Source organism: Arvicanthis niloticus, chromosome 5 (assembly GCF_011762505.2).
Source record: "Arvicanthis niloticus isolate mArvNil1 chromosome 5, mArvNil1.pat.X, whole genome shotgun sequence".
Taxonomy (NCBI): domain Eukaryota; kingdom Metazoa; phylum Chordata; class Mammalia; order Rodentia; family Muridae; genus Arvicanthis; species Arvicanthis niloticus.
Genome location: NC_047662.1, coordinates 18,833,613 through 18,857,416, shown reverse-complemented (window position 1 = coordinate 18,857,416; position 23,804 = coordinate 18,833,613). Strand labels below are relative to the sequence as shown.

The window sequence follows — 23,804 nt, the reverse complement described above, 5'->3', positions numbered from 1 at the left end:
TCAGCAACAAGTAAGAGCCAAAGACCTGCCTTACAAATTCCAGGTACAGTAACTGACCAGATACACGGCTCCATAATTGGCTTTGATGTAATTGTTTCTAACACTGCCAACTAGAACCATTAAAGCAAAGAGGGGAGGAAAGAGGAATCTAGACCACATGCCTAGAATCCCCTCGTTTAGAAGAGGAGGGCTAACAGAACTGGGTAGCTATGAGATAATTGTTTTAGGCAGAGTCTGACCCCGCAGATATATGTAGGGTTGAAGCTGAGCAAATGCTGAAACTTGTACAGCTCAGTCCAGGCCAACATGGCAGATTCTTACCAAATTCTTTATGTTCTCAGGATGCCAAGGGAAGAGTGAGACTTACCTTTCACACCTGTGAGGAGAGACTAAGAGGCAGGGAGGCGCAAATCTTAGTAGTCCAGGAACCTGCATTTCAAATCTTTCCTTTCCGCCCCTGGAAGCGACCCAACATGGCTATACTACCCCACCTCAGAGTCAGAGCTCCTAACAGACAATGGTTACTAACTCAGCCTCAGGCCTTCCAAGAATCACAAGAGATGAGACAAGGCAGGTCCTCAACAATTGCTCCTTACCTGTGATTCCCCTCGTTTTTTTTGTTTTGTTTTGTTTTGTTTTTTGGGTTTTTTTTCCTGGTTATTGTCTCTGAAACTCCTCTCTGGTCCTGCTATGCTCTAGGTAGAAACCCCATTCTGTAAGGCTAGGCCTATAAGAAGCAAGTCAAGTCCTGAGTGAATGTGTATCATTTGACACGAGCAAGACAATGTCAAGGATGCCCACTCATCAGCATCATGGGAGTGGCAAAGCCTTCCCAGGTGAGGCTCTGAGGGATGGCAATCTTCCTTTGGTCCCAGTGTGAGTGTTGACCATACACAGAAAATGTCCACCATAGCTCCCCTCATCCCCCCCGGGAGTGTCTGCTACCTGAAGACTGCTCCCACAGAGATCAGCTGAACCTCGCCTCCACATTCAGCATACACCATAAACATGCTGAGCTTTCAGGGTGTTTCGGCAGCTCCATCAGTGTGAACACAGCCCCCAAGATTAAAGAAGCAAGCATCCTGTGACTTGAGCTCTCTTCCCTTACAAAATGAGGAAAGGATCAGCGGGTACAATTTTTTTGCTTTTTATTTAGACATGGGATTTTCCTTTTTGTATAACTTATCTAATTAAAATATTCATCTTGTAGTTACCACAAAAAAGTAACATAGAAAATTGTATTTACATTTTGGGACCAAAATACAAATGCAGGGCAGGATGGTGCTCACTCCTGCCCCTCCTGCCTCTAAAACAGAGAAAGCAAGGCCGAGAGCCCTTGTAATACCAAGGATCGCAAAGGGCTAGTCCACACGTGTGATCTGTATGTAGTGTAGCACAGAAAAAATTAAAATTGCACGAGTCTTCACAATGTGACCAAAAGTTGAACATGACCGTGTCTGCTTTATGGCCATTGTGCACGGGGTGAAGGGCCCTAGAGACAGCTGCTCCCTGGGCCCTCACTGTTCTTACCAGTCATATCCCTGACGCAGACACTCTTGAAGGGGTAGAAAATCTGGCTCTAAGTAAACTGGGTGCTTCAGAAATCTTTATGTGCCAAACCGGATGCTGACACTGGGATGGGCAAATGTGTGTCCTTTCTTCCCCTAGGCCTACAAACTCCTAAGGGGAATTAAATCACACACAACCAAATCTACAACTGGAAAAACGGCAAAGGGAAGTCTCAAAACACAGCTAAGGCATAAATCTGAGGTGGTCAACACCTAGAGAGGGGGCTGTTCTAGACAGCAGGGGCCTGGCTCCTAGTACAAATGTCCCTTTGACTTCAGCTGATGTTAGAGTTTTTGAGGTCAGGCTGAGAGGTGGTATGGTGAAACAAGCAACCAAGAGAAACAATGTTTTACTTAGCAATACCTGGGTCCCATGGCAACAGGGACCCAACATAGCAACACACAGTAAGGCAGGCGGGCCTAGCTTTAGCTGTGCAGGTTTCCTGTGCTATCTTGGAGTCTTCATTAGCCTGAGGTCTAAAGGGTGCTAAAACAGTAGATAGGTGTAGTGCCCAGTTTAGCAGGCCGTCTGTCCCCTCAAGTTCATAGCGTCTGTCACTTGGCTCAAAACCAAGTGAGGCCTCCTCCATGTTTTCTGACAGCAAAGAAGCTGGCCTGTCCTCCTAGCTCTGACCTTGCCCCTATGTCATCTAGTAACAGCAAGTCTTCCTCCAGAACTGGTTGGCTGGGACGAGGGTGACCATCCCTAACTCTGGCCAACACTCAGAAAGCAGAGGCTTCCCAGAGTTCTCTGCTGGCCGCAGCACACTACTGCCCCTCCAGGCACATCAGCACCTTTCCTTTCAAACAAAAGCAAGTTTCACAGCACAACAACGCTTGAAATCATTCCCTCCTGGTAGGAATTCATAGAGAACAGAGAATAAAGTGCTGGCTTTTCAACCCCCTAAATCATTCAGAGCTACAAAAGCCCCACCATGTCTGTTTTCCCAGAGTGCAGGGAAAGACAAAATAAGGTTACGTGTGTATGTGTATATGTAAAATACTGAACCAGAAACTAGAAATTATAAAACTGCTGAGGTCCTACATAAATTCATCTCTTAAGGCTCTGTCCTCCAGTGAGCCTGAAAGCAGGGAATAGGAGTGATTTGAAAATGACACACAAAGGCTCTAGCCTTTGCAGACAACCTTCCGTAAGGAATACTACTGAAGAAAGCAAGGTGACCGCCACGGCCTCTGAGGGTTAACAGGGAGGCTCCCTGGAGGACAGGCAATCTGGCACTCATTCCCTCCTGGCCCTCTATCTGGCTCTGGAGGTGCCCTTTTGACCAGTGTCTACTCAGAAGAGCTGACCTAGGACAAGAATGGCTTTTGCTAGGCTCATCTAACTTTAATAAAGGACCTGGAAAGTAAAAGGCTAAATATAGCACACCAAAAAGAGAAAAGAAAAAAGAAAAGAAAAAGAAAAAAGAAAGAAAAAACCCCTGGGGGTATTATAAATACATCTGGGGCAATATTTATTCATTAAAACTATGTCTTATAGTTTACAAAGATGCTAATTAGCAACAAAAGTCTAACTGATCTTAAAGTCCTCAGTAGGACTGAGGCTCATACTGTCTTCAGAAATCTGAAGTGTGCTACAAACAAGCAGGGTGCAGGGCTGAGGCACACAGGGGGACACCTGGAACTGTGCAGGAGTCGAGGTCAAAAGTCCCCCAAAGCAAAAGATCTGGGTCTTCTGTGGACATCCTCTTCTCCTGTCCCCACTGTCCCTGTACTCCTGCTTCCAGACTCAACCTCCAAGGCAAGTCCTGTTTACCGTCGAGAGAATCTGTTCTTGAATGCTTTAATGGTCTTGGCCATCATCGGGGCAATTTCTGTGAAGAAAACAGAGCCAGTCGCTTCAGATGGGTGGCAGCACAGACACATGCCACCATGGTGTATAGCAAAGCCAGGCTGAGTTTGCTTTCCCTGGCTGTGTACCTTACCTCACACACAAATGGACTAACTAGCAGGAACTGGCTGAAAGAGCTGCCAGAGAACCCCATCGTGAGGCAGACCCTGACAGACCCTATAGGTGCAGAACGACCAGCATCTCTGACAGCACAGCTTTCGAAGACAGGCTGCTGTGCTCATGGATGACTTAACAGGCAAATTGATCTTGGGGCCATAATGCCAACAATTTAACTTCCCAACACACATATTCAATAGTACCCAGACCATCCAGCCTCCCAGAGCAGCAACAGGTTTCACCATGAGCTAATAAGCACGAAACACCTGAGGGGCAGCCTGTCCTCGGCTGGTGACCTTTGCCCAGTTAACGTCTGTGTCAGGACCCCCATCAGCCCACAGCCCTGTTCCCACCAACGTTGCTTACTCTTCACAGCTGGCTTCCTGGGATCATATGGAACAGAACTGCTGGCCACAGGAGCTAAGTGGGCACTGCTGGTACTGGGCCCATCGTAGGCCAGCTCCTCAGGGCTGGAGTGGAAGTTGCTGCTGCTGTTGCTGGCAGGAACATGGCTGCTTCCTGTTGTATATGGTGCTGGCTTAATCCTGTAATACAGAACAAAGCTGACATTAGTTGGGAGCACACAATCTAAGCAGAGCTGTTGCTGGGTGACTCCACTGTGGCTCTGTGTAGTGGGCCTGGTACACTGAATCCTGGTGAAGATTCAGATACAGCTGTTAGCCCTTTATTGAGAGTGACAGTCACACTAAGTATTTCCTTCTAGAATGCCAGTCTGTAATTTGGAAATGCTCATGTGTCCTAAGAACTCTAGTCACTCTGGGAGTCTGTTTTGTTTTGGTATGAATGTATGTACAGGTGTGGGGACCATGGGCATCTGTGTGAATGTGTGTGCAGGTGTGGGGACCACGGGCATATGTGTGAATGTGTGTGCAGGTGTGGGGACCATGGGCATATGTGTGAATGTGTATGTAGATGTGGGGAACATGGGCGTATGTATGTGTATGCAGATGTGGGTACCACGGGCATATGTATGCATGTGTGTGCAGATGTGGGGAACATGGGTGTATGTATGTGTATGCAGATGTGGGTACCACAGGCATATGTATGAATGTGTATGCAGATGTGGAGACCATGGGCATATGATCATGTAGAGGCCAAGTCAACCTTGAGTGTCACTTCTCAGGAGCCACCTAGTTATGAGACAGAGCCTCTTACTGAGACCTAGAGCTCAGTGCACAGACTCACTCCCTAGCACTAGGATCCCAAGTGCATACCAACCCATCTGCCTGTTCACATGGACGCTGAGGATCAAACTAGGTCCTCAGGTATTTTATTAACAGAGCTATATCTTCAACCCTAGAAAGTTTGGGGGTTTTAGCGAGGAAAATCAAAGCAGAAGGGGCCCATCCTTGAGTCAGGTTTTGTTCTCTACAAAGAAGAACACATGCAAGAAACAGAAATAATCCACCTAAGCAGTAAGCCAGGACACAAAGGCAAAGAGGAAAAGTGCAGATCCAGTAACCATTCAAGAACACACTCTTCACTGCTTGTCCAGCACCCCCCCACCCCACCCCCACCCCCTGCTTCTTCAGGGTGATGAACATGCAGCTTGCCTGACTTTCTCAGGAACAGCCGCTCCCCCAGTTCCAAACTTCTCCTGCCTCCGTCGGACATCTCTCGGTGGCTTGGCCACAGAGTTGACAAAGGCCATCTTTGCTTGTCGTCCTGAGTAGAAATACAAACGTCAATATTTACCTTCATAATCAAAGGTACTGCTGCCAATTTGAGAGTCTAGAGCAGTGTCCTCAACTTTCCTAATGCTGTGACCTTGTAATACAGTTTCTAATGTTGTGGTGATCCCCGACCATAAAATTATTTTTATTGATATTTCATAACTGTAATTTCACTACTGTTAGGAATGGTAAATTGGTGTGCATTTTCCAATGGTTCTAGGCAACCCCTGTGAAAGGTTTTTTGAACCCCCCAAAGGAGTCACAACACATAGCTCACTGGTCTGGAGCTTTCCAAAGCTCCAAACTAGGGCTCACCAGGCACCGTGAAGCCACCCTCCGGGAGCAGCCTGGGGCAGAAGACTCTCCTACCCACCTGGCTGCCCCTGCCCAACTCCACCCTTCCTTTACCTTTTGGCTTATTGGCATGCGCAGACCGGATGTTGTTTGTGAGCAGGAGCAGTCGCTGCTCTCTGGCATCCTGAAGCCTCAGGTACATCTCCCTCCAGGACTCATACTCTTCTGGTCTTTCTTCCTTAAAGTCTCGATGACAGTGAACTTTCCACAACTGATCTGTTTCCTCAATTAATACCTGAAACCAGGACCAAGATACCACTTCTATACACACTCTCCTACATACCTCCCTTTTAGCTACATATGACCCAATGCCTAATAGTATGGGGAGAGAGGTGGATGTAGCAGCAGTAGTTACAGTACCACGATACTAGGAAGAAGGCAAATCACTAAATTTAAAAAAAAAAAAAAAGATAAAAAGATTGCAGGTAGCAAGGTGGTACTTGCTCATGCCTTTAGCCCCAGCACCCGGGAGGCAGAGGCAAGTGGGTCTCTGAGTTTGAGGCTAGCCTGGTCTACACAGTTCCAAGAGAGCCAGGCTCTGTCTTGAAAAACCAAAACAACAACAAAAAAAAACAAAAACAAAACAAACAAAAAAAGAAGCAGGCACAAAATCCCAGGAGCAGGCACAAAAATATGCTTGTTTAAAGGCCCAGACAAGCAAACCAAACATGCCCAGAACAGTGATTTGCCCTCTGACCTGCCCTTTGGCCACAGCAGATCCAGAGACAAAGCTACCTTTGGAAACAGCGCTAGGAAGGTGTGCTGTTCCCACTTAGGACACTCACATGATTGCATTCCTCTATTCGGTAGAGCTGATCAGGTGTGCACCTCTCCAAGACAGGTTCAAGAACAGAATAGGGGACTCCTCCCACTTCAAAGATAGCTACAGAGAAACCAGAGGTGAGACAGTGAGTGCTGAATGGCAGCCAAGCTCCCAGTGACAAAATCCCAGTATAGCAACATGCTTGTGAGGCTGGTGACTCACAGTCGATATTATTCTTAAGCACTCGGATACACTGCTGGTGCAAGGTCATCATTTTGGGAAGATAGGCACACTTGGAACCCGAATACACCTGCATCTTAGAATTCATTCTTCGTCCTGTGAACCCAGCTTCTTCTTCTTCCTGGGGTGAAGAGAAAGCTGTAGAAAGAAGACAACCAGCAAGTCACAGAAGGTCTACACCACGTGGTGAAGAACTCCCACATGGCAGCTCCCCACTTCCTGTAACTCCAGCCCCAAGGGCGCCAGCATCCTCCTCTAGCCTCCTTGGGCACCACACACACTTGGTGAATAGATATAGATGCCGGCAAAACACTAATATAGGCAAAATTAAAACATAATCTTTAATCCTAGCACTTGGGGGGCAAAGATAGGTGGATCTGAACTTAAAGCCAGCCTGGTCTACAAAGTGAGTTCCAGGCTAGCCAAGGCTACACAAAGAGACCCTGTTTAAAAATAAATAAATAAATAAATAAAAAGATGTCCAAAATTACCTTTTCGCTTTGGCTGAAAGGAGGAAATCAACTCGAGCGAAGGAAGGGGGCGGTAGTTGCCCTGTATGGCAGGTAAGGGGATGTCTGGTAATGCTGGCAGCACATCAGTGGGGACCTGCAAGAGAGAGAGTACAGAGCCCACCCTGTAAACACAGCTTTCTTCCCTGCCATCAGCTAACCAAGTATACTGCAGGCAGGGAGATCGAGGACAGAGGGAGCTACAAGTCACGAATGGTAATTCAGGTAAAAAAATAAATGCTGATAGGGCAAAAATGTCTGAAGAATTTTTGAGGTGCTAAGAAGTAAATGTAGGGTCTCACACATTCTCAGTGAACACTGTACTACTGAGCTTCCTCCCTAGTTCAGAATAATTCTTATCCTGGGCACTGTGTACCTTAGCTGCTAGCAAGGCCCAGAGAATATTAATAACAATCAGAACTCAACTGGTTGCAGGGCAGCAGGACACACAGCCTAGTCGGTGGGCTTTCCCTACTTGACAGGCAGGAGGCAGCAGAGTTACCTTTCGAGGCCTGGTAGGTTCGGCTCCAGCTGGCTGCGATTTCTCTGACTTGTTCTCATTCACCTTGGGTAATTTCTGAGCCGAGTTCAAGTTTTTACTAGTGCTTTTAGAGTCCTTTTTTTTAAGTTCTTTTTCTCCAAGCGCTGTACCAGAAGTTTTCACAACCTTTTTCTTTTTCTTCCGGGGCTGGTCATAGCTGAGGTATGACTCAAACGACATGGTGGGCTGTTCAAACTCATCATCCATTTCTGTCTCCTCTACTTTAGGGAGTGAGCCTGGTGACTTTCGATCTGAGTTAGTTCTTACTTTCCCCTCCTGAGCCTTCAGGTTGTTGGGAACTTTCTCCTTGGCTTTGGGCAATGGGTCTCCTGTCCCACGTCCTGAGTCCACACCATCTACACTCTGCTTGTTTTTGTCAGACTTGGTTTTCTCGGAGTCCTTGTGTTTGGGCTTTTTAAAGTGGTTGTCTGAAGCAACATCTAAGGCAGGTGAAAACTTCTTCTTGAGACTGTTGCCTTCTCTGTCCTTCTCTTTCTTAACAACACTAGAGGGCAGCTTCTCCTTGGCACTGTCCCCCGAGAGTAGCCTTCGGCTTTCCTCTTTGGAAGAGGCTTTGTGTGACTTCTCTCTGCCCACGGCAGAGCTCTTCTCATCCCCTCTGGCATCCACAGGGCGTTTCTCCTTGTGGGAAGACTTGTGCTGCTTGTTTTGGCTAACAGCCCCTTTCCCTTGGTGTTCACCCAGGTGACTAACCCCTAGTCTGTCCTGAAAGGTGTTACTGTGAACTTTTCCAGGCTTCTGCTGTGAGACGATGGGTTCCTGATCCTCCTCTGGGGACCTGGAGAGGTCTGTATATATTTGATGAGGACTTGAAGGGGGAGGGGATTGAACATGGCCATAGTCAGAGGACTCAGGGTCTGAAGAATATGGTGGTGACACTTTGTGACACCTCTTCCTTTCATCTCTCCTCTCGTGACTGTGAGCCACTTTGTGAGGCCTTTCAGGCTCAGAAAGTTTTTTGTGTTTTTTCTGTCTGTGCTCAGGGCTGTAGGACCGGCTGCCAGAAGCTTTCCAGCTTTCCTGGTAGTTCCCCTCCAACTCCTCCTCCCTCTGAAGAGCATCTCTGGGACGCTTACGGGAATTGTTCTTCTCAAAATCCTGATCGTCAGCCTCATTGTTTCTAAAGAAAAGCAGAAGCAGATCTCAGCATGAACCTCTTTAGACAGAGGCATGGACCTAGACTTCAGCCATGGAGGGCACATCTACATCTGAACACTTGGGTGGTAAGTCAGGACAATCAGAAGTTCAGGGCCAGTGGGCTACAGAAGAACCTGACTCACCACAAAACAAAACAAACAACAAAGACCAGGCCACAAGTGGTGGCTCACACCTAGAATCCCAGTACCAAGGAGGCTAAAATAGGACCGTTGAGGAATCGGATGTTCAAGGTCATCATGTTACATAGCATTTTCAAGGCTAGATTAGATGGAGCCACAGAATGAGACCATGTTTTAAAAGATATTAAGGCCAGCCCAATGGCTCAACAGATAATACTTACCATGCAAGTCTAAAGACCTGAGTCCAATCCCATGGTGGCAGAAGAAAACTGACTCTCAAAAACTATCCTCTGATCTCCAATCACATCCCCAGCCACCTCCACCCTTAGTATGCTGAGTATATGAGAGAGCCTGGGCTCAATCCTCAGCATCAAGCCCCCAAACAAAACAAAAGACACCCAACAAAATGTTAATGTTCATCATTAAAAAAGAACTGTACCCTGGCATGTAGGCCTGTGTCTTTAATTCTAGCACTCACAGACATAGGGAGGCAGATCCCTGAGTTCAAGGTCAGCCTGGTCTTGAGTTCCACCTGGGTTATAGTGAGAGACCCTGTCTCAAAAAACAAAACCAACCAGCTGCCTGAGAGCTGCCTGGAGAGATGGCTCAGTGGTTAAGAGCACTGACTGCTCTTCCAAAGGTCCTGAGTTCAATTCCCAGCAACCACATGGTGGCTCAGAACCATCTGTAATGGGACCTGATGCCCTATTCTGGTGTGTCTGAAGAGAGCAATGGTGGTGTACTCATATGCATTAAATAAATAAATCTTAAAAAAAAAAAATCTTTGCTTGCATTTGTACATATTTATTTAGATGAGACTCCTACACTGTGCACATACTGAAGCCAGAGCTCTCCCTTCACAAAGGCTGCAAGGATCAAGCTTGTCAAGCTTGGCAACAGGTGCCTTTACCTGGCCATACGCCTGGGCCTTTAAGAACATTTTATTCTTTTCTTTTTTTTTTTTTTTTTTTGGTTTTTCGAGACAGGGTTTCTCTGTGTAGCCCTGGCTGTCCTGGAACTCACTCTGTAGACCAGGCTAGCCTCAAACTCAGAAATCTGCCTGCCTCTGCCTCCCAAGTGCTGGGATTAAAGGCGTGTGCCACCACTGCCCGGCCAGAAAATTTTATTCTTAATACTTTATCATATATTCTACAATAACCTACAATAATCATGGGTTGTTTTTATAGTTGAGGTAACATAGTTAATATGACATATTCTGAAGCAGAACAAGCAGAGAAGAAATCTTCTTACCGCTCTACTGGAACCAGCTTCTTCCACTGGGCCACCAAGTCTCTGGCAAAGGTTCCTACTTGCTCATGTTTCCGAAAGCTGTTCACTGTTTTTCCTACTCCAGTCTCCTACAAATGTAACACAGGAATTGATTGAGGATTCTGAAACTAAGGGCAAGGTTTCTACAGAAGTAAAGACTCCTGTTGGAGAAAAGCAACAAACAAATACTTTCCTATTAAAACACCTAAGCCTTATACTAAGTTACTTTGTGGCCTATGCCCAGATGTCTGACACAAAGTAATAAAGCCCACAGGTTTAGAGAAGGTCATCAAAACAGCCCAGAACCATAGAATGTAACAAGGAGGGGTGGGGTTTGATCCAGCATGCTTACCCGGAGTCAGTGAAAGTACTCATCATAACCCTTAAGGAAGGAATCAGCCTACAGCCATAGAAATTGGATTTGATTTTGTTTTTAAAGACAGGGTTCAGTATGTACACCAGGCTGGCCTTGAACTCGGACTCACCTACAACTATGCCAGCCTAGAAGTTGAATTAAATTCTATGAGTAGTAGATGCCAAAGCCAATATTCTTTTCATGCATTAATTTTTTTTAACAATTTATGCTTCCGTGTGTGTGTGTGTGTGTGTGTGTGTGTGTGTGTAAGTGTATGCCATGTGTGAGCAGCTGCCCTCAGAGGCCAACTGGAGTTAACTAAAGGCAGTTGTGAGGTGCCTTATCTGAGTGCTGACAACTGAACTGTGATCCTCTAGAGGATCAGTGACTCTCTTCAACACTCACCTATCTCTCATGCACTTCATGGAATTACATTTTGAATTGAGGGATAGAGTGACGGCTTTGCAGTTAAGAGAAATTACTGCTCTTACAGAGCACCAAAATTGAATTCCAGCACCCATATCAGGTAGCTCCCAATTGCCTACAACTCCAATTTGAGAGAATCTGAGGTCCTGTGCTCTCTCTCTGGGCATTTAAATACTCATAAAATCACTGGCACACATACATAAGTATACAAATAAATCTTTAAGTTTTGAACTAAAAGTTTTGAATCAAAATTCAAGTAACAGGATACAGGCACATAGCTTAGCTGAAGGCACCTGTCTGTCATGCACAACACCCTGAACTTCTTCCACAGCACGCCTGCCACCTTGTCACATGACATAAAATTCACCATCTTAAAGTACAGTGATGTCTAGAACTTTCCTCATACTTACCTCATAATTCCTCATACTTCCCACCACCTAACTCTAGAACATAAAAAGAAACCCTGTTCCTTCCAAGTCCCTAAGCCCTAACAACCATCACCATGCAGTGATTTGTATCTGCCTTCTTTCACTTGTGAAGCCTAGCTTCTAAGTCTCCCTCTACCCTCTCTCTAGTGGGAAACATTTACAATACAGTCACATAATATTTACAATTAAAAAATTCTTACCACAAGAATGTCTACCGTGATAGGTAAAACCGAAAGTTTCTTCAAATATTTCAACAGCTGCAGAGAGAATAAAACAAATATTAATTTCTATAGTCATACCAACCTTTTCTGAGGCAGATAATACTATCTGATGGTGAGATAGTTGCTTGGAGCTATGTTCTTCATGGTAACAACTATGGGGGCTATTTGTGTGAAGTGTGAAGAAAGGCTCAGAGATGCTTTGTTACTAGCCCAAGACACAGTTGGAACAAGATTTACTTTCATCATTATGGTTTTAGCATCTATGCTTTTTTTGTGAGTTTTTAAAAATGTGTGTTGTATATATGTGTATGTCTGTGGAGGACAGGACAACTATCATCATGCTGGGCAGGGTAGTGCATGCCGTTAATCCCAGAACTGTTTAGGTGAGAGAAGGTGGTCAGCCTAGTCTAATGAAACCCAGTCTCAAAAACCCAACAATCACTGCCACCTCCTTTGATGCTACGTCTATCACTGGCCTTGGAGCTCACCAATTAGGCTAAGTTAACTGACCGATGAGTTCTGGGGCTCCTTCTATCTCTGCCTCTCCAACACAGAATTACAAAACTGCAACACCATTCACAGCATTTCTACATAGGTAAAGGGGATTGAACTCAAGTCATAATGCTTCTGAAGTAAGCATGTTACCAAATAAGCTATATCTCCCAAGCCCTCTTTTGTGGCTTTTAGGGTTTTTTGTTTATAATACTAGAGATTGAACCTATTGATTAACTATGCTGACAAGTGCTGTATCGGCAAGCTATAACCTAGCCTTCTTTTTATGTTTAGAAACAGCCTCACTAGCTTACTCAGGCTTGGCCTTGACTTCTGAACTTCCTGCCTTACCCTCTGGAATAGCAGGGTTACAGGACTATGTATATCACCAAGTCTGGCTAGATTATGTGTTTTTAACTACTTTCTTCTCCAAGAAGAAAGAAGAGACAGAGAAGTGAATTAAAACTCACTAAATGGGAATGAAAAAATGGCTGATCGGGCTGGAGAGATGGCTCAGTGGTTAAGAGCACTAACTGCTCTTCCAGAGGTCCTGAGTTCAGTTCCCAGCAACCACATGGTGGCTCCCAACCATCTGCAATGGAATCTGATGCACTCTTCTAGTTTATGTCTGAAGACAGCGACAGTGTACTCATAATCATAAAATAAATAAAAATAAATCTTAAAAAAAATGGAATTAAAAAAAAAATGGCTGATCTTCAAGAGGACCTGTGTTTGATTCCCAACACTCACATGGAGGCTCAAATCATCTGTCACTCTAGTTCCAGGGGATCCAATGCTGTCTTCTAGCCTTCAAGGGCACCAGGCATGTATGAAGTACAAGACACTCATGCAAGCAAAACATCCATACATAAACTAAATAAATAATAATTAAAAAAAAAAAACCCTCACTAACTGGCCTGGTATGATGACTAATGTCTATAATCCCAGCATTTAGGAAACTGAGGTAGAAGGATCACCTTGAGTTCTAAGGTCATCTAGGTTTCAGAAAGGGAGAGACATCCTGGCCCCTCCCCCACAAAACAAAACAAAAAACAAACACAGCCATCACCAACTATCACTTTGCAGAGGATTGTGAAAGGTAGCAAGTATAGGAAAATTATCTACAGACGTCATACATCTAAAGCAGAACAAGGACTGCATAGGAAGAGAGGACCTACAAACCTCCTGAAGGGCTACAGTGTTTAACAGAAATGTTTTCAACACAAATGGGAAGCCAAGACCAATCTGAGTTGCTGGAGTCAGAGCTTTGCTGTTAATGATGATCAAACACGTCTGGGTAGATCAGAAAGATTTGGGTTTGCCCATTTCCTTTCTAAGGTCTCTAAAACTAGGTCAAAACTGGTAGAGCAGAGCTCAAGATGGAGTGAGAGACAGGTCACCTAAGCTTCTTGCCTGATCATGTGCAAGTCAGTAACCTCCCTGAACTGTAGTTAACTTCATCTGCAAATCAAAACTAGAGTCTCTATTTGCTGCAAGCTGTGAGGAGTCACTGGGACAAACCATGTGCAGTGCTTAGTCATGGTGTCTGCACACCATAGAAGTTAAACATATTCATGCCTAATCCTAATCATTTCACTCATCAGCCAACAGCTCCTTCTATGTCCTACCCTTGATCCCGAACCAGATACTGCTCATGCAATTCCTACTTACTTATTTCCAACGGATGTCAAGATAGGCTAAGCCTTTTTTCTAAGAATGGGTATGTGCTTATATACAAACACTTTCCATACAGGGAATGTGGTAAAGTACAGTGGTGTAAAACAGATGATAACTGAGCCAGCTATGGTAGTATACCCTTGTAACCCCAGCACTCAAAGTCTGATGCCAGCCTGGGCTACATATTGAGTACCAGGCCATGGTACATGGCAAATCCTCACTCAAAAGCAAAAACATGGGGCTTGAGAGATGGGTCAGTAGTTAAGAACTTGTTGAGCTTCCAGAGAATCCAAGTTCAGTTCCCAGCACCATCTGGCAGGCCACAGCCACCTGTTCTGCCAGCTTTAGAGCACCTGATGCCTTCTACCAGCTTCTGGGGGCACCCACATACATGTGTACAGACTGAACATATTTGGTTATATGCATATATAACACATATATGCATAACTATTTCAAAATTTACGAAGTCAAAGCAGGGCTCATGAGATGGCCCAGTGGCTAAGAGCACTGGCTACTCTTGCAGAGGACCTGGGTTCAGTTACCAGAAGCCATATGGTGGCTCACAGCTGTCTGTAATCCCAGTTCTACATGACCCAAATGCTCTCTTCTGGCCTCCAGGGGCATCACACATGCATCTGGTAAACATACATGCAGGTAAAACTCATACACACAAAAAATAAAAATGAACCTTTAAAAAAAGCCAATATAAAATAGATAACTGGCTGCTCTCTCGTCTAAATATTGGACAGTAAGACTTGTTCTTTAGCCAGGCAGTGGTGGCGCACGCCTTTAATCCCAGCACCTGGGAGGCAGAGGCAGGCAGATTTCTGAGTTCAAGGCCAGTTTGGTCTATAGAGTGTGTACCAGGACAGCTGGGGCTACATAGAGAAACCCTGTCTCAAAAAACAAAAACAAAGCCGGGCGGTAGTGGCGCACGCCTTTAATCCCAGCACTTGGGAGGTGGAGGCAGGTGGATTTCTGAGTTCGAGGCCAGCCTGGTCTTCAGAGTGAGTTCCAGGACAGCCAGGACTACATAGAGAAACCCTGTCTCGAAAAAACAAACAAACAAAAAAACAAAAAAGACTTGTTCTTTGCAGCCCAGGCTGTAACCAGTGATATTACTAAAAGGTGGAGCAACAAGTATGTTTTTCTGGTCATTCTACTTCCATAATTACTTAACATAGTCTTGAGGCAGAGCAATTGAATCACAGGTAACAATCTTGTTTGACTGGGAATAAGAGGCCCAGTGGTATATCTGGGGAATATAAAACTTCATGGAGTAAAAATTATACTTAAAACTCTCTATTTCCTCTAAGATCCAACTCAGGAAACTTTATGCAAAGGCTAATGCTAATAACATTTTCTCAAAGGGAAGTCTGGAGTTACTGAAGAGTTAAAATGGGTGGTTCTCCTATAATGTGAACCCCAAGAAAGGGACATTTATATACCATCCACCCTGTGCCTGGAATAATGATAAGTTTGCCTCATTTGACCCTGTCTTGCGGGTATTGTTCTCCTATTTTACTGACATTGAACCTGGGTCCAAGGAGGTCTCATACTTGCCTAAAAGGCCAAGAAACGACTAACATCACTGTCCTTAAAAGGAAAGAAGCATACACCTAACTCATGCATCGAGTACTTCACATGAAAGAAGAAAGCAGGTACTCTTCCTCAGCACCATACTACTTGACAGCTTATACTTCATGTGCCAAAGGAGGTCACAAGGACATAGTTACAGGACCACTATGAAGTCAACATAGAGCAATTGAGTCAGAAGTCAAAGAGGATGTGTTCATCTCAAGGCTTTGAACTAAATGGCAAAATGAGTGTTGTCTGTTGCTTACCTTTGGGCTAACAGACACAATGAAAACTGGAGATTTTCAAGCTGATTTAGCCCAATAAAAAAGAGAAAGATGTCATCAACCCAGTTTTCAGTAAATTCCAAGAATGAATGAAGCAATCAATAACAAGCAAAGAGTACTATGGGTATCCTCAAGTAAATGGAAACTTGTGTTGTCAACCCAAAGTAGCACGTACAAAGTCAGCAAAAACTGGTAACAGATGACAGAAACAACAGAAGTTTGCAGTAACATGTATAGCAATCTCAGGCTCTCCTGCCCACAGCTTCCAGCCTTAGAGCTAACCATTTCCCAACATTCTCCATCTACCAACAATCTGTGGGCTTCATAGTTTTCACACTTACTAAACTGGGGGCTGGAGAGATGGCTCAGCGGTTAAGAGCACTGACTGCTCTTCCAGAGGTCCTGAGTTCAATTCCCAGCAACCACATGGTGGCTCACAACCATCTGTGATGGGATCTGATGCCCTCTTCTGGTGTGTCAGAAGATAGCTACAGTGTATTCATATACATAAAATGAATAAATCTTAAAAAATAATAATAATAATAAACTGGCCTGCTAACTTATCATCATGAAGATCATTTCCAATCCAATGATGGAACAAAAGCTAAGTCATCCTCCAAGACCTTCTCTAACAAGTGAGCCTGGAGCTTGGATGAATGTAGAGTGAATACACAGTTAATTTCCACTTAAAACACCAAAATCCAATAGCAGGGGTCCCAAAAACACAGGTGTGGAATCAGCCTTTTGGCTAATAATGGTCTGGAAGCAAGATTTGGTTGCAAACCCAATACTGCTCTATAATCATCTTGCCACTTCAAGAGCCTGTGAGAGCTTGCTATGCTAAAAGGAGGTTGCTGGCTTGCAATTTTCTCTTTGCCTCAGCGCATTTCCGAATACCAACGTTTCAGGTCCTCTTCACAGGGGTCTCTCAACAGTTCCCTCACCTCCAGATTGCTCTCTTCACAACACATTCAGTTCTCCCTCCCCAGTGGGTACAGAAGCCAGGAGCTCACGTAGCTGCTTCTGAACTCCATCCCTGGCCCCAAGGTAATTTTCTCTCTGGGAAATGAAAAGCTGCACAGGGCTGTCAGGGGCAGAAGGCTTGCCTACTGATGCTACCCTATGGGCCCCTGCCAATACCACAAGACCACCACCAAACACAACAACAAAACACTAAATGCCCTTTGAAAAATTAGAAATTTAAGAAAATTTACTTAACCTTTTACTAACTTGACATTTCATGCACAAATAGACCATTCCAAAATTTAAATTCTAATGGGAAAAAGAAACCCTACAGCTATTACACAGAGGATTTTTATTATTTTAACCTGATGGGGAAAACGACCAAACAAGAGTGGTTACTTTAAGGTCAGTCACAAATCTTACAGTGTTCAGGAAGGCAGTCTGGTACTTGGAAATAATGACCATTTATTAGATGCCCACAAAGGGTTATTGTAAAAAGAAACTTGTAAATATGTCTGACTGAAGGTCCCCAAGGCCTCCATAGAAAGTAAAACACAAGACAATTGAAATATTTACGTTTTCGCTGATGCTGATTTATAACACAGCTTCTGAAGAAGTGTCATCTCTGAGCTGAATGAGAGTTGTTAAAAAGTGGCCTGGAGGTGAGAGGTACTGTAAAACCTTCGAAAACAGAGAACCCTCTTCGTGACCCACTAGGAACAAGAAGAGTGAATGGGGTCCTTGACTGGAAATTCTGAAAGAATTTCACTTACAGAGAGCACTTGGGTCCAGCTAGTATTCCAGGAAGAAACTAGAGGTGAGACAGGCTGAGCAGAGAACTCCCCCAAAGTCCAGAGCTGGTGCTGTTTAAGAACCTAGATTGCACGTATAAGTCTGCTCGCTGCCTCCCTCCACTACTTCCTCTTCCACTCTGCTCGATGGACACTTTACCTTTTAGGAACCTCAGGCCCAGGCTAGAAATGCTGACAAGCAATGTCACACCCTTCGGTGCCTTTGGCCAGAGACTTTAGTGAAAATGACTGTACCTCCCACCATACCCTCTCCTAGAGCCCTGAGAAGCCTGGTTACCCGGGGACCCAATGTATTTAAAATAACAGTTTCTAAAATGGAGCAACAAAGTAGTTAAGTGCAATTAAACATGGTTCCTCATCGCAGCCTGTTCCCACCTTCCAGTATGTCAGAGCGGTGCAACATGCTCTCACGCCCTCACCCAGGACCCGAGTTCCAGGAGCCGAGCTCAAAAACACATGGCGTTCCCCGTTTTCTCGGTTACGGGGCAGGGGAGAGAACAGGAGTCCTCGAGCCGATGAGCGACAAGAGCCTCAGGACCCCCAACCAGAGGACAGAGTCGCTCGGCTGGGACGGGGAAACAGCTGGCGCGGCTGCCGGAACCCCGGGGAGAGCCCAAAGGCCCGGCCGCCCCTCCAGTCCTCAGCACCCAACCGGGGGGCGACCGCCGGCTGCGAACTCCTCGCTGCCCCGCGCCGCTCCGCGGGGCCTGGGTCCGGGTCTGAGAACCCCACCTCACCCGGCCCGCGACCGTTACAGGGCCCGCGCCGCGCCCAACGCCCGCCCGCGCCGCCCACCCGCCCGCCGCTCACCTTCTTGGGGTCCGGGTTCGCAGCCAGGCGCGCCTGCAGCTTCTCCACAACTTGGAGCGCCGACTCCGCCGCCATCGCTGTCACTGGCGCGGCCTCCTCGCCGGAACTGGGCTCGCGTCGCGTCCTCGGGCCGCAACTCCGCCCTCCGTGAGGCCCCGGCGGAGACGGAAGCGCGAATGGTCCCTTCCGGGCCTCCGCTGGGGGGCGTGTGGGGACGGCCTCAGAACCCGCCCCCGCGCCAGACCACGCCCACAACATCACCACGATCTACCCAGCACAGGTCACGCCCCCGACACGCCCATCCCAGGGCCACGCAACCAGCCACGCCCCCAAGTCCTTGTGCCTTCTCAAAGGCACTGTAATCTGCAAGCCAAACTCTGGCTTTACTCCTATGCACCACCCTCCTAGTCACACACTCATTTACACCTGACAGTGGTGTCAATGACCAGGGTCCGAAGCGGCCCCAGGGACTATCCTGGGAACCTTGGAATGGAAGGAAAGAACTGACTTCGGTAAATTATCTGACTTCCACCTGCAGGCTGTGACACACCCACACAATAAAGAAATCGTGTAATTTCAAAGTAACTTAACAGTATTGTAATTTTGGTAGAGCAATCCAGGCTGTCTGGTTTCAAGGCAATTTGAAACATTGGGAATAAAAATAATAACATATTATCAACCACCTTGTCCTCAACAACAGAGAGCAGCCCCTTTTTTAGGTTGTTCAAGTGATATTGTTTTCTTTCTTTTCTTGAAAAGGGTTTCTCTGTGTAGCCTTAGCGGTCCTGGAACTTACTCTGTAGATTAAGCTGGTCTTAAAGTCACAGAGATCCACCTGCCTCTACCTCCTAAGGGCCAGGATTAAAGTTCTGTGCCACCACTACCTGGCTCCATTTAATAATAAATTAAATCATAATAAATAAAAAATCATAATAAATTAAAAGCTAACCGGAACTGCATGAGACCTATGTCAAAAAGGGGGTGGGGGAGTGCTGAAGAAATGGCTCTGCAATTAAGAGCACCTAGCACTCTTGCAGAGGACCTGAGTTCAATCCATTTTAGGGCAGTTCACGAGCCTGTCCACTAGCTCCAACTCCAAAGGGTCCTATGCCTCTTGTCCCTGAGAGCAACTGCACGCACATGAACATGCCAACCCACAGACACATATACATACACATGTAATTAGAAAAAATAAATCTTTTTAAAAAAGAAAAATTATTGAGGCAGTGTCTCAGTAGGTAGTCTTGACTGCCCTGGAACTAGCTGTATAACCTTAGCTTCAAGAGATGGCTCAGTGGTTCCAGAGATCCTGAGTTCAATTCAGCAACCACACAGTGGCTTGCAAACATCTGTAATGGAATCTAACACCCTCGTCTGCTGTGTCTAAAGACAGCTATAATTGTACTCATATACATAAAATAAATAAATAAAATTTTATTTATTTTTTTTGTTTTGGTTTTTGGTTTTTGGTTTTTCGAGACAGGGTTTCTCTGTGTAGTCCTGGCTGTCCTGGAACTCACTTTGTAGACCAGGCTGGCCTCAAACTCAGAAATCCTCCTGTCTCTGCCTCCCAAGTGCTGGGATTAAAGGCGTGCGCCACCACCGCCCAGCATAAATAAAATTTTAAAAGAAAAAAATCAAAAAGATTTTTGTCTCAGTCAAAAGCTATTTGTCTCAGTCAGTATTCTCTAGAGTCACAGGACTTATGGAATGTCTCACTATATTGAAGGAGTTTATTGTGGTGATTTACAGTCTGTCGATCAACTAACCCAACAATGGCAGCTCTGAGTGGGAAGTCCAAGGATATAGTAGTTGCTCAGCCCACAAGGCTAGTTGTTTCAGCTGGTCTTCCATAGAAGTAGGTTCCAACAGATGTGCTGGCAAGTAAATACAAGCAGGCAAGAAAGAGTGAATCGTCCTTCTTCCAATGTCCTTATGTAGGTCTCCAGCAGATGGTGTGATTCAGATTAAAGGTATATACCACCAAGCCTTGCTTTGTCCAGGCTAACCTTAAATCCAGAGATCTCCTTGCCTTAGTCTCCACTACCTTCCCTGGGCCTAAGCTTTTTTTTTTTTTTTTTTTTTTTTTTTTGAGACAGGGTTTCTCTGTGTAGTCCTGGCTGTCCTGGAACTCACTCTGTAGGCCAGGCTGACCTCAAACTCAGAAATCCGCCTGCCTCTGCCTCCCAAGTGCTGGGATTAAAGGCATGTGCCACCACACCGCCCGGCATTTTTTTTTTTTTTTAAACTCTTCCCCCGCCCCTCCCCCCCAGACGCGGGAGGGAGCGGGCGGGATTCAGCCACTTGAGTGCTGGGTTTAAAATCATCGCCCCATTTTTTCCTTTGGTTTTTTTTCTTTACCAAACTGAAGGTCCTTCTTTTACGTTCCCAAGTCTTGGGATGCCAAGATGGATACCCTGTCCTTAAAATTCCTCAGTACATGCTGGGAGTGAGAGATGCACAGCACAGCACAGAGCTGTGCTACCAGGAAGATACGCAGCCAGTCTTGGTCTGCTTTCACCAGACTTTCCCTGCAAGCACTTGGACCTGCTGAGCCATCCATCCCTGTGGCCATCAACTCAGACATTGAGCATCTATCTACCAGCTACAGAGTACGGAGACACTTGCTGAGCTCATATTATGAAAAGACAACCAAAACAAACAAAAGAAATAGCTAAGGGAAACTTAGAGGCTACTACTGGATACAATGTATATAAATGCAGGACATTTGAAAGTACTCAATTATTTTTGTTATTCTTTGTGTGAGGGAAAGCAGGAGACTGAAGCCAGGACCTCCTACAGGCTAAACAAACATTGTATCAGTGAGCTAAAGCTTGCCTTTGCTACAGGGTCTCTCTATGTAGTCCCAGCTGTGTCCTGGAACTCCCTATGTCTACCGGACTGATCTCAAACTCAAAGATCTGTCTCTCTGCCTCCTGAGTGCTGGGATGAAATGCCTGTGCCACCACAGCTTCAGAGTAGCTTTGCAGCTGAGCCATCTCTCCAGCCTGTTTTTTTGTTTTGTTTTGTTTGGGGGGGTTGTTTGTTTGTTTGCTTGTTTTTTGAGACACTGTGTCCTATGTAGCCCTGGCTATCCTGAAATTCATCATGTAGCATACACTGGCCGCTTATTTTCAGCTTTCCTCCTGCCTCTGCCTGCTGAGATTACATGGTGTGGAAGGCCTAGGTAACTGTTACCTCTCTGGTCGGCCATTTTGTGCTGTTACTAATGTCATAAGAAAACTTTCTCACATGCTGTTACTAGGATGTTCTGTACTTTGGTGTTCTTGGAAACCATTCTCAACAGAAGTTAGTTAGAACTGCTTTGTATAGTTAGCCACAATAAGCTTGGATGAGAACCAACCATCCAGCAGGACTTCCTACACCTATGATGAGCTTTTATGGGTTTTGCCTATATAAGCTTCCCCTGTGATGGACTCCAACTTAAGAGAGATACCCAAACCAATGTAAGAAGTCATTTGGAGCACCGACTGCTCTTCCAGGGGTCCTGAGTTCAATTCTCAGCAACCACACGCTGGCTCACAACCATCTGTAATGGAATCTGATGCCCTCTTCTGATGTGTCTGAAGAGAATGACAGAGTACTCACATGTATAAAATAAACATTTTGTTTGTTTGTTTTTGTTTTCCGAGACAGGGTTTCTCTGTATAGCCCAGGCTGTCCTGGAACTCACTCTGTAGACCAGGCTGGCCTCAAACTCAGAAATCCGCCTGCCTCTGCCTCCCAAGTGCTGGGATTAAAGGCGTGCACCACCACCGCCCGGCATAAACATTTTTTTTTTTTTTTAAAGCCATTTGGAATAAGACTCCATTTTGAGTAAGGGTCAAGTAAAGTTTAAGTTCCCAATACTTCCCTCGGACTTGACATCTTACTCGGCAGAGAGAGAGATGTACTTGTGTAACTGACATCCTGATTGTCAAGTTAAGACATGAATGTTAGACAAGGAAAATAAACCAAAATAAACAAGTCCCCTGCCACTGTTGAATATCCCAACCAATGGGAACAGATTAAATGTACAGCAAAGACAAGTTCCTAAGGAAGTCCCCTATCCCTAAATCCTGTTTGGTGGAATAACTTGGCACAGATGTTAGTGGATTTTAGGCTTAAAAGTCCTGTAGGATCTTAACTCAATGTCATATCCAGCTTGTTAGTCTGGACTGTGGCCCTGATTGATCTCTCTTGTGGCATGGTGTTCAATAAACCATCACTATTTGCCTGAGATCAGTGTCTGAGCAATTTCTGGGATGATTCCAAACCTCCAACACACGGTGAACTAAACTCCGCCTCTGTTCTTAAGCTAGTTTGCTTCCTGTTGCCTGAGAAGCTGTTTGGGATGAAGAGCAGGTTCAACCTATAAACCTCCTCTCCTCTGCTGATCTAGGAACTGTGAGAGGGCTGGAACCGTAGATCAGTAGTGGAGGGTTTCCCAAGTACTTGATGGGCACTGGAAAAAAATTGCTAACTTATGAGCAAGTGAGTGAGTGAGTGGGTGGGTGAATCTGCACAAAGGAGGAAGCCTAGCTTTGCCTGGAGGCCAAGGGGGACCCTTTAGAGTCCTTGGAGGAAAGAATTGACCCAGGAGAACTGAGCGGAGGATCAGTTCAGACAGGACAGTAGTACATACAAGAGGACTGGATGACCTTGAATGAGGGTAGGGAGAGGACCAGGACAAAGCAAATTCTCCAGAGTAACACTCAGCCCTGCTCAAAATGCCCCATAACTGACGGGACTCCCACAGACACTCCTAGATACTAAGTACAGGGTTGTGAGGCTGAGTTCTACCTTGAAGGCAAGGCAGGTCATCTGAGCATGAAGCAAACCAACCACGTGGAACATGTGTATTCAAGCCAGCATGACTGCCTGCCTATAGCCCTCGAGGAACTTTCTCTCTAGAGAAGTTACCTTGTTCCCAAGGGGCAGAGACTTGCACACACCCAAACAGAGACCATTCCAGGGAGCTACGTCGCCTGAGACAGGCATATAGTATTGGGGGCAACTGTGTTGTCAGAATCCTTTCCCTCCACCCCTCCCCCCATAAGTGCCCTTCAGACCTGGAGTGACAGAGGCCAGCCAGACAACACAACAAACCCAAATTTAAGACTCAACTCTGTTGGCAGAGGTGGCACGTTAAATGTTGTTCCCTTCAAGAGCAACCTTGAGTGGGTGTCACTGTTGAGCTGGGGGACTGGAATGCGGTAGCTGAAGCCCAGACCTCTGGTTATGAACAAGGCTTCCCATTTCACTTTGACAGAATTTCCCATCCTGACTGACTGGGGAGAGAGGCCCTTTGTGCCCTGTGGCACTGTTTCGGCTTCCTGTTAGGACAGTTTCTCTGCCATTGCTAACCAGACATCTAGCAGTGGACAGCAAAGCTCCACTGCCCCTGGAAGCGGACACCTCACCTATGAGAACCGTTGCCACCAGCCACTTCCTCTTCTACTTCCTACTTTTTGTTCTTGTTTTAAGCTTGAGGGCAATTTTATTAAGTCTGAGAGGAAAACAGCAGGGCAGGCAAGATGTACATCTCCGGAG

At 45.7% G+C, this 23,804-nt stretch overlaps 1 protein-coding gene across 1 annotated transcript; it reads right to left on the bottom strand.

The window, feature by feature from the left end:
- Positions 1–1,131: 1,131 nt before the first annotated feature.
- Eloa (elongin A) lies at positions 1,132–18,483 on the bottom strand. Its single transcript, XM_034502486.2, has 11 exons — positions 18,252–18,483; positions 11,615–11,671; positions 10,188–10,294; positions 7,600–8,779; positions 7,080–7,194; positions 6,571–6,726; positions 6,371–6,468; positions 5,640–5,820; positions 5,112–5,223; positions 3,904–4,082; positions 1,132–3,403 (listed from the first exon to the last, which is right to left on the bottom strand). The coding sequence occupies exons 1-11, from the start codon at positions 18,324–18,326 to the stop codon at positions 3,342–3,344; spliced, it is 2,322 nt and encodes a 773-aa protein (XP_034358377.1). The 5' UTR covers positions 18,327–18,483; the 3' UTR covers positions 1,132–3,341.
- Positions 18,484–23,804: the final 5,321 nt, after the last annotated feature.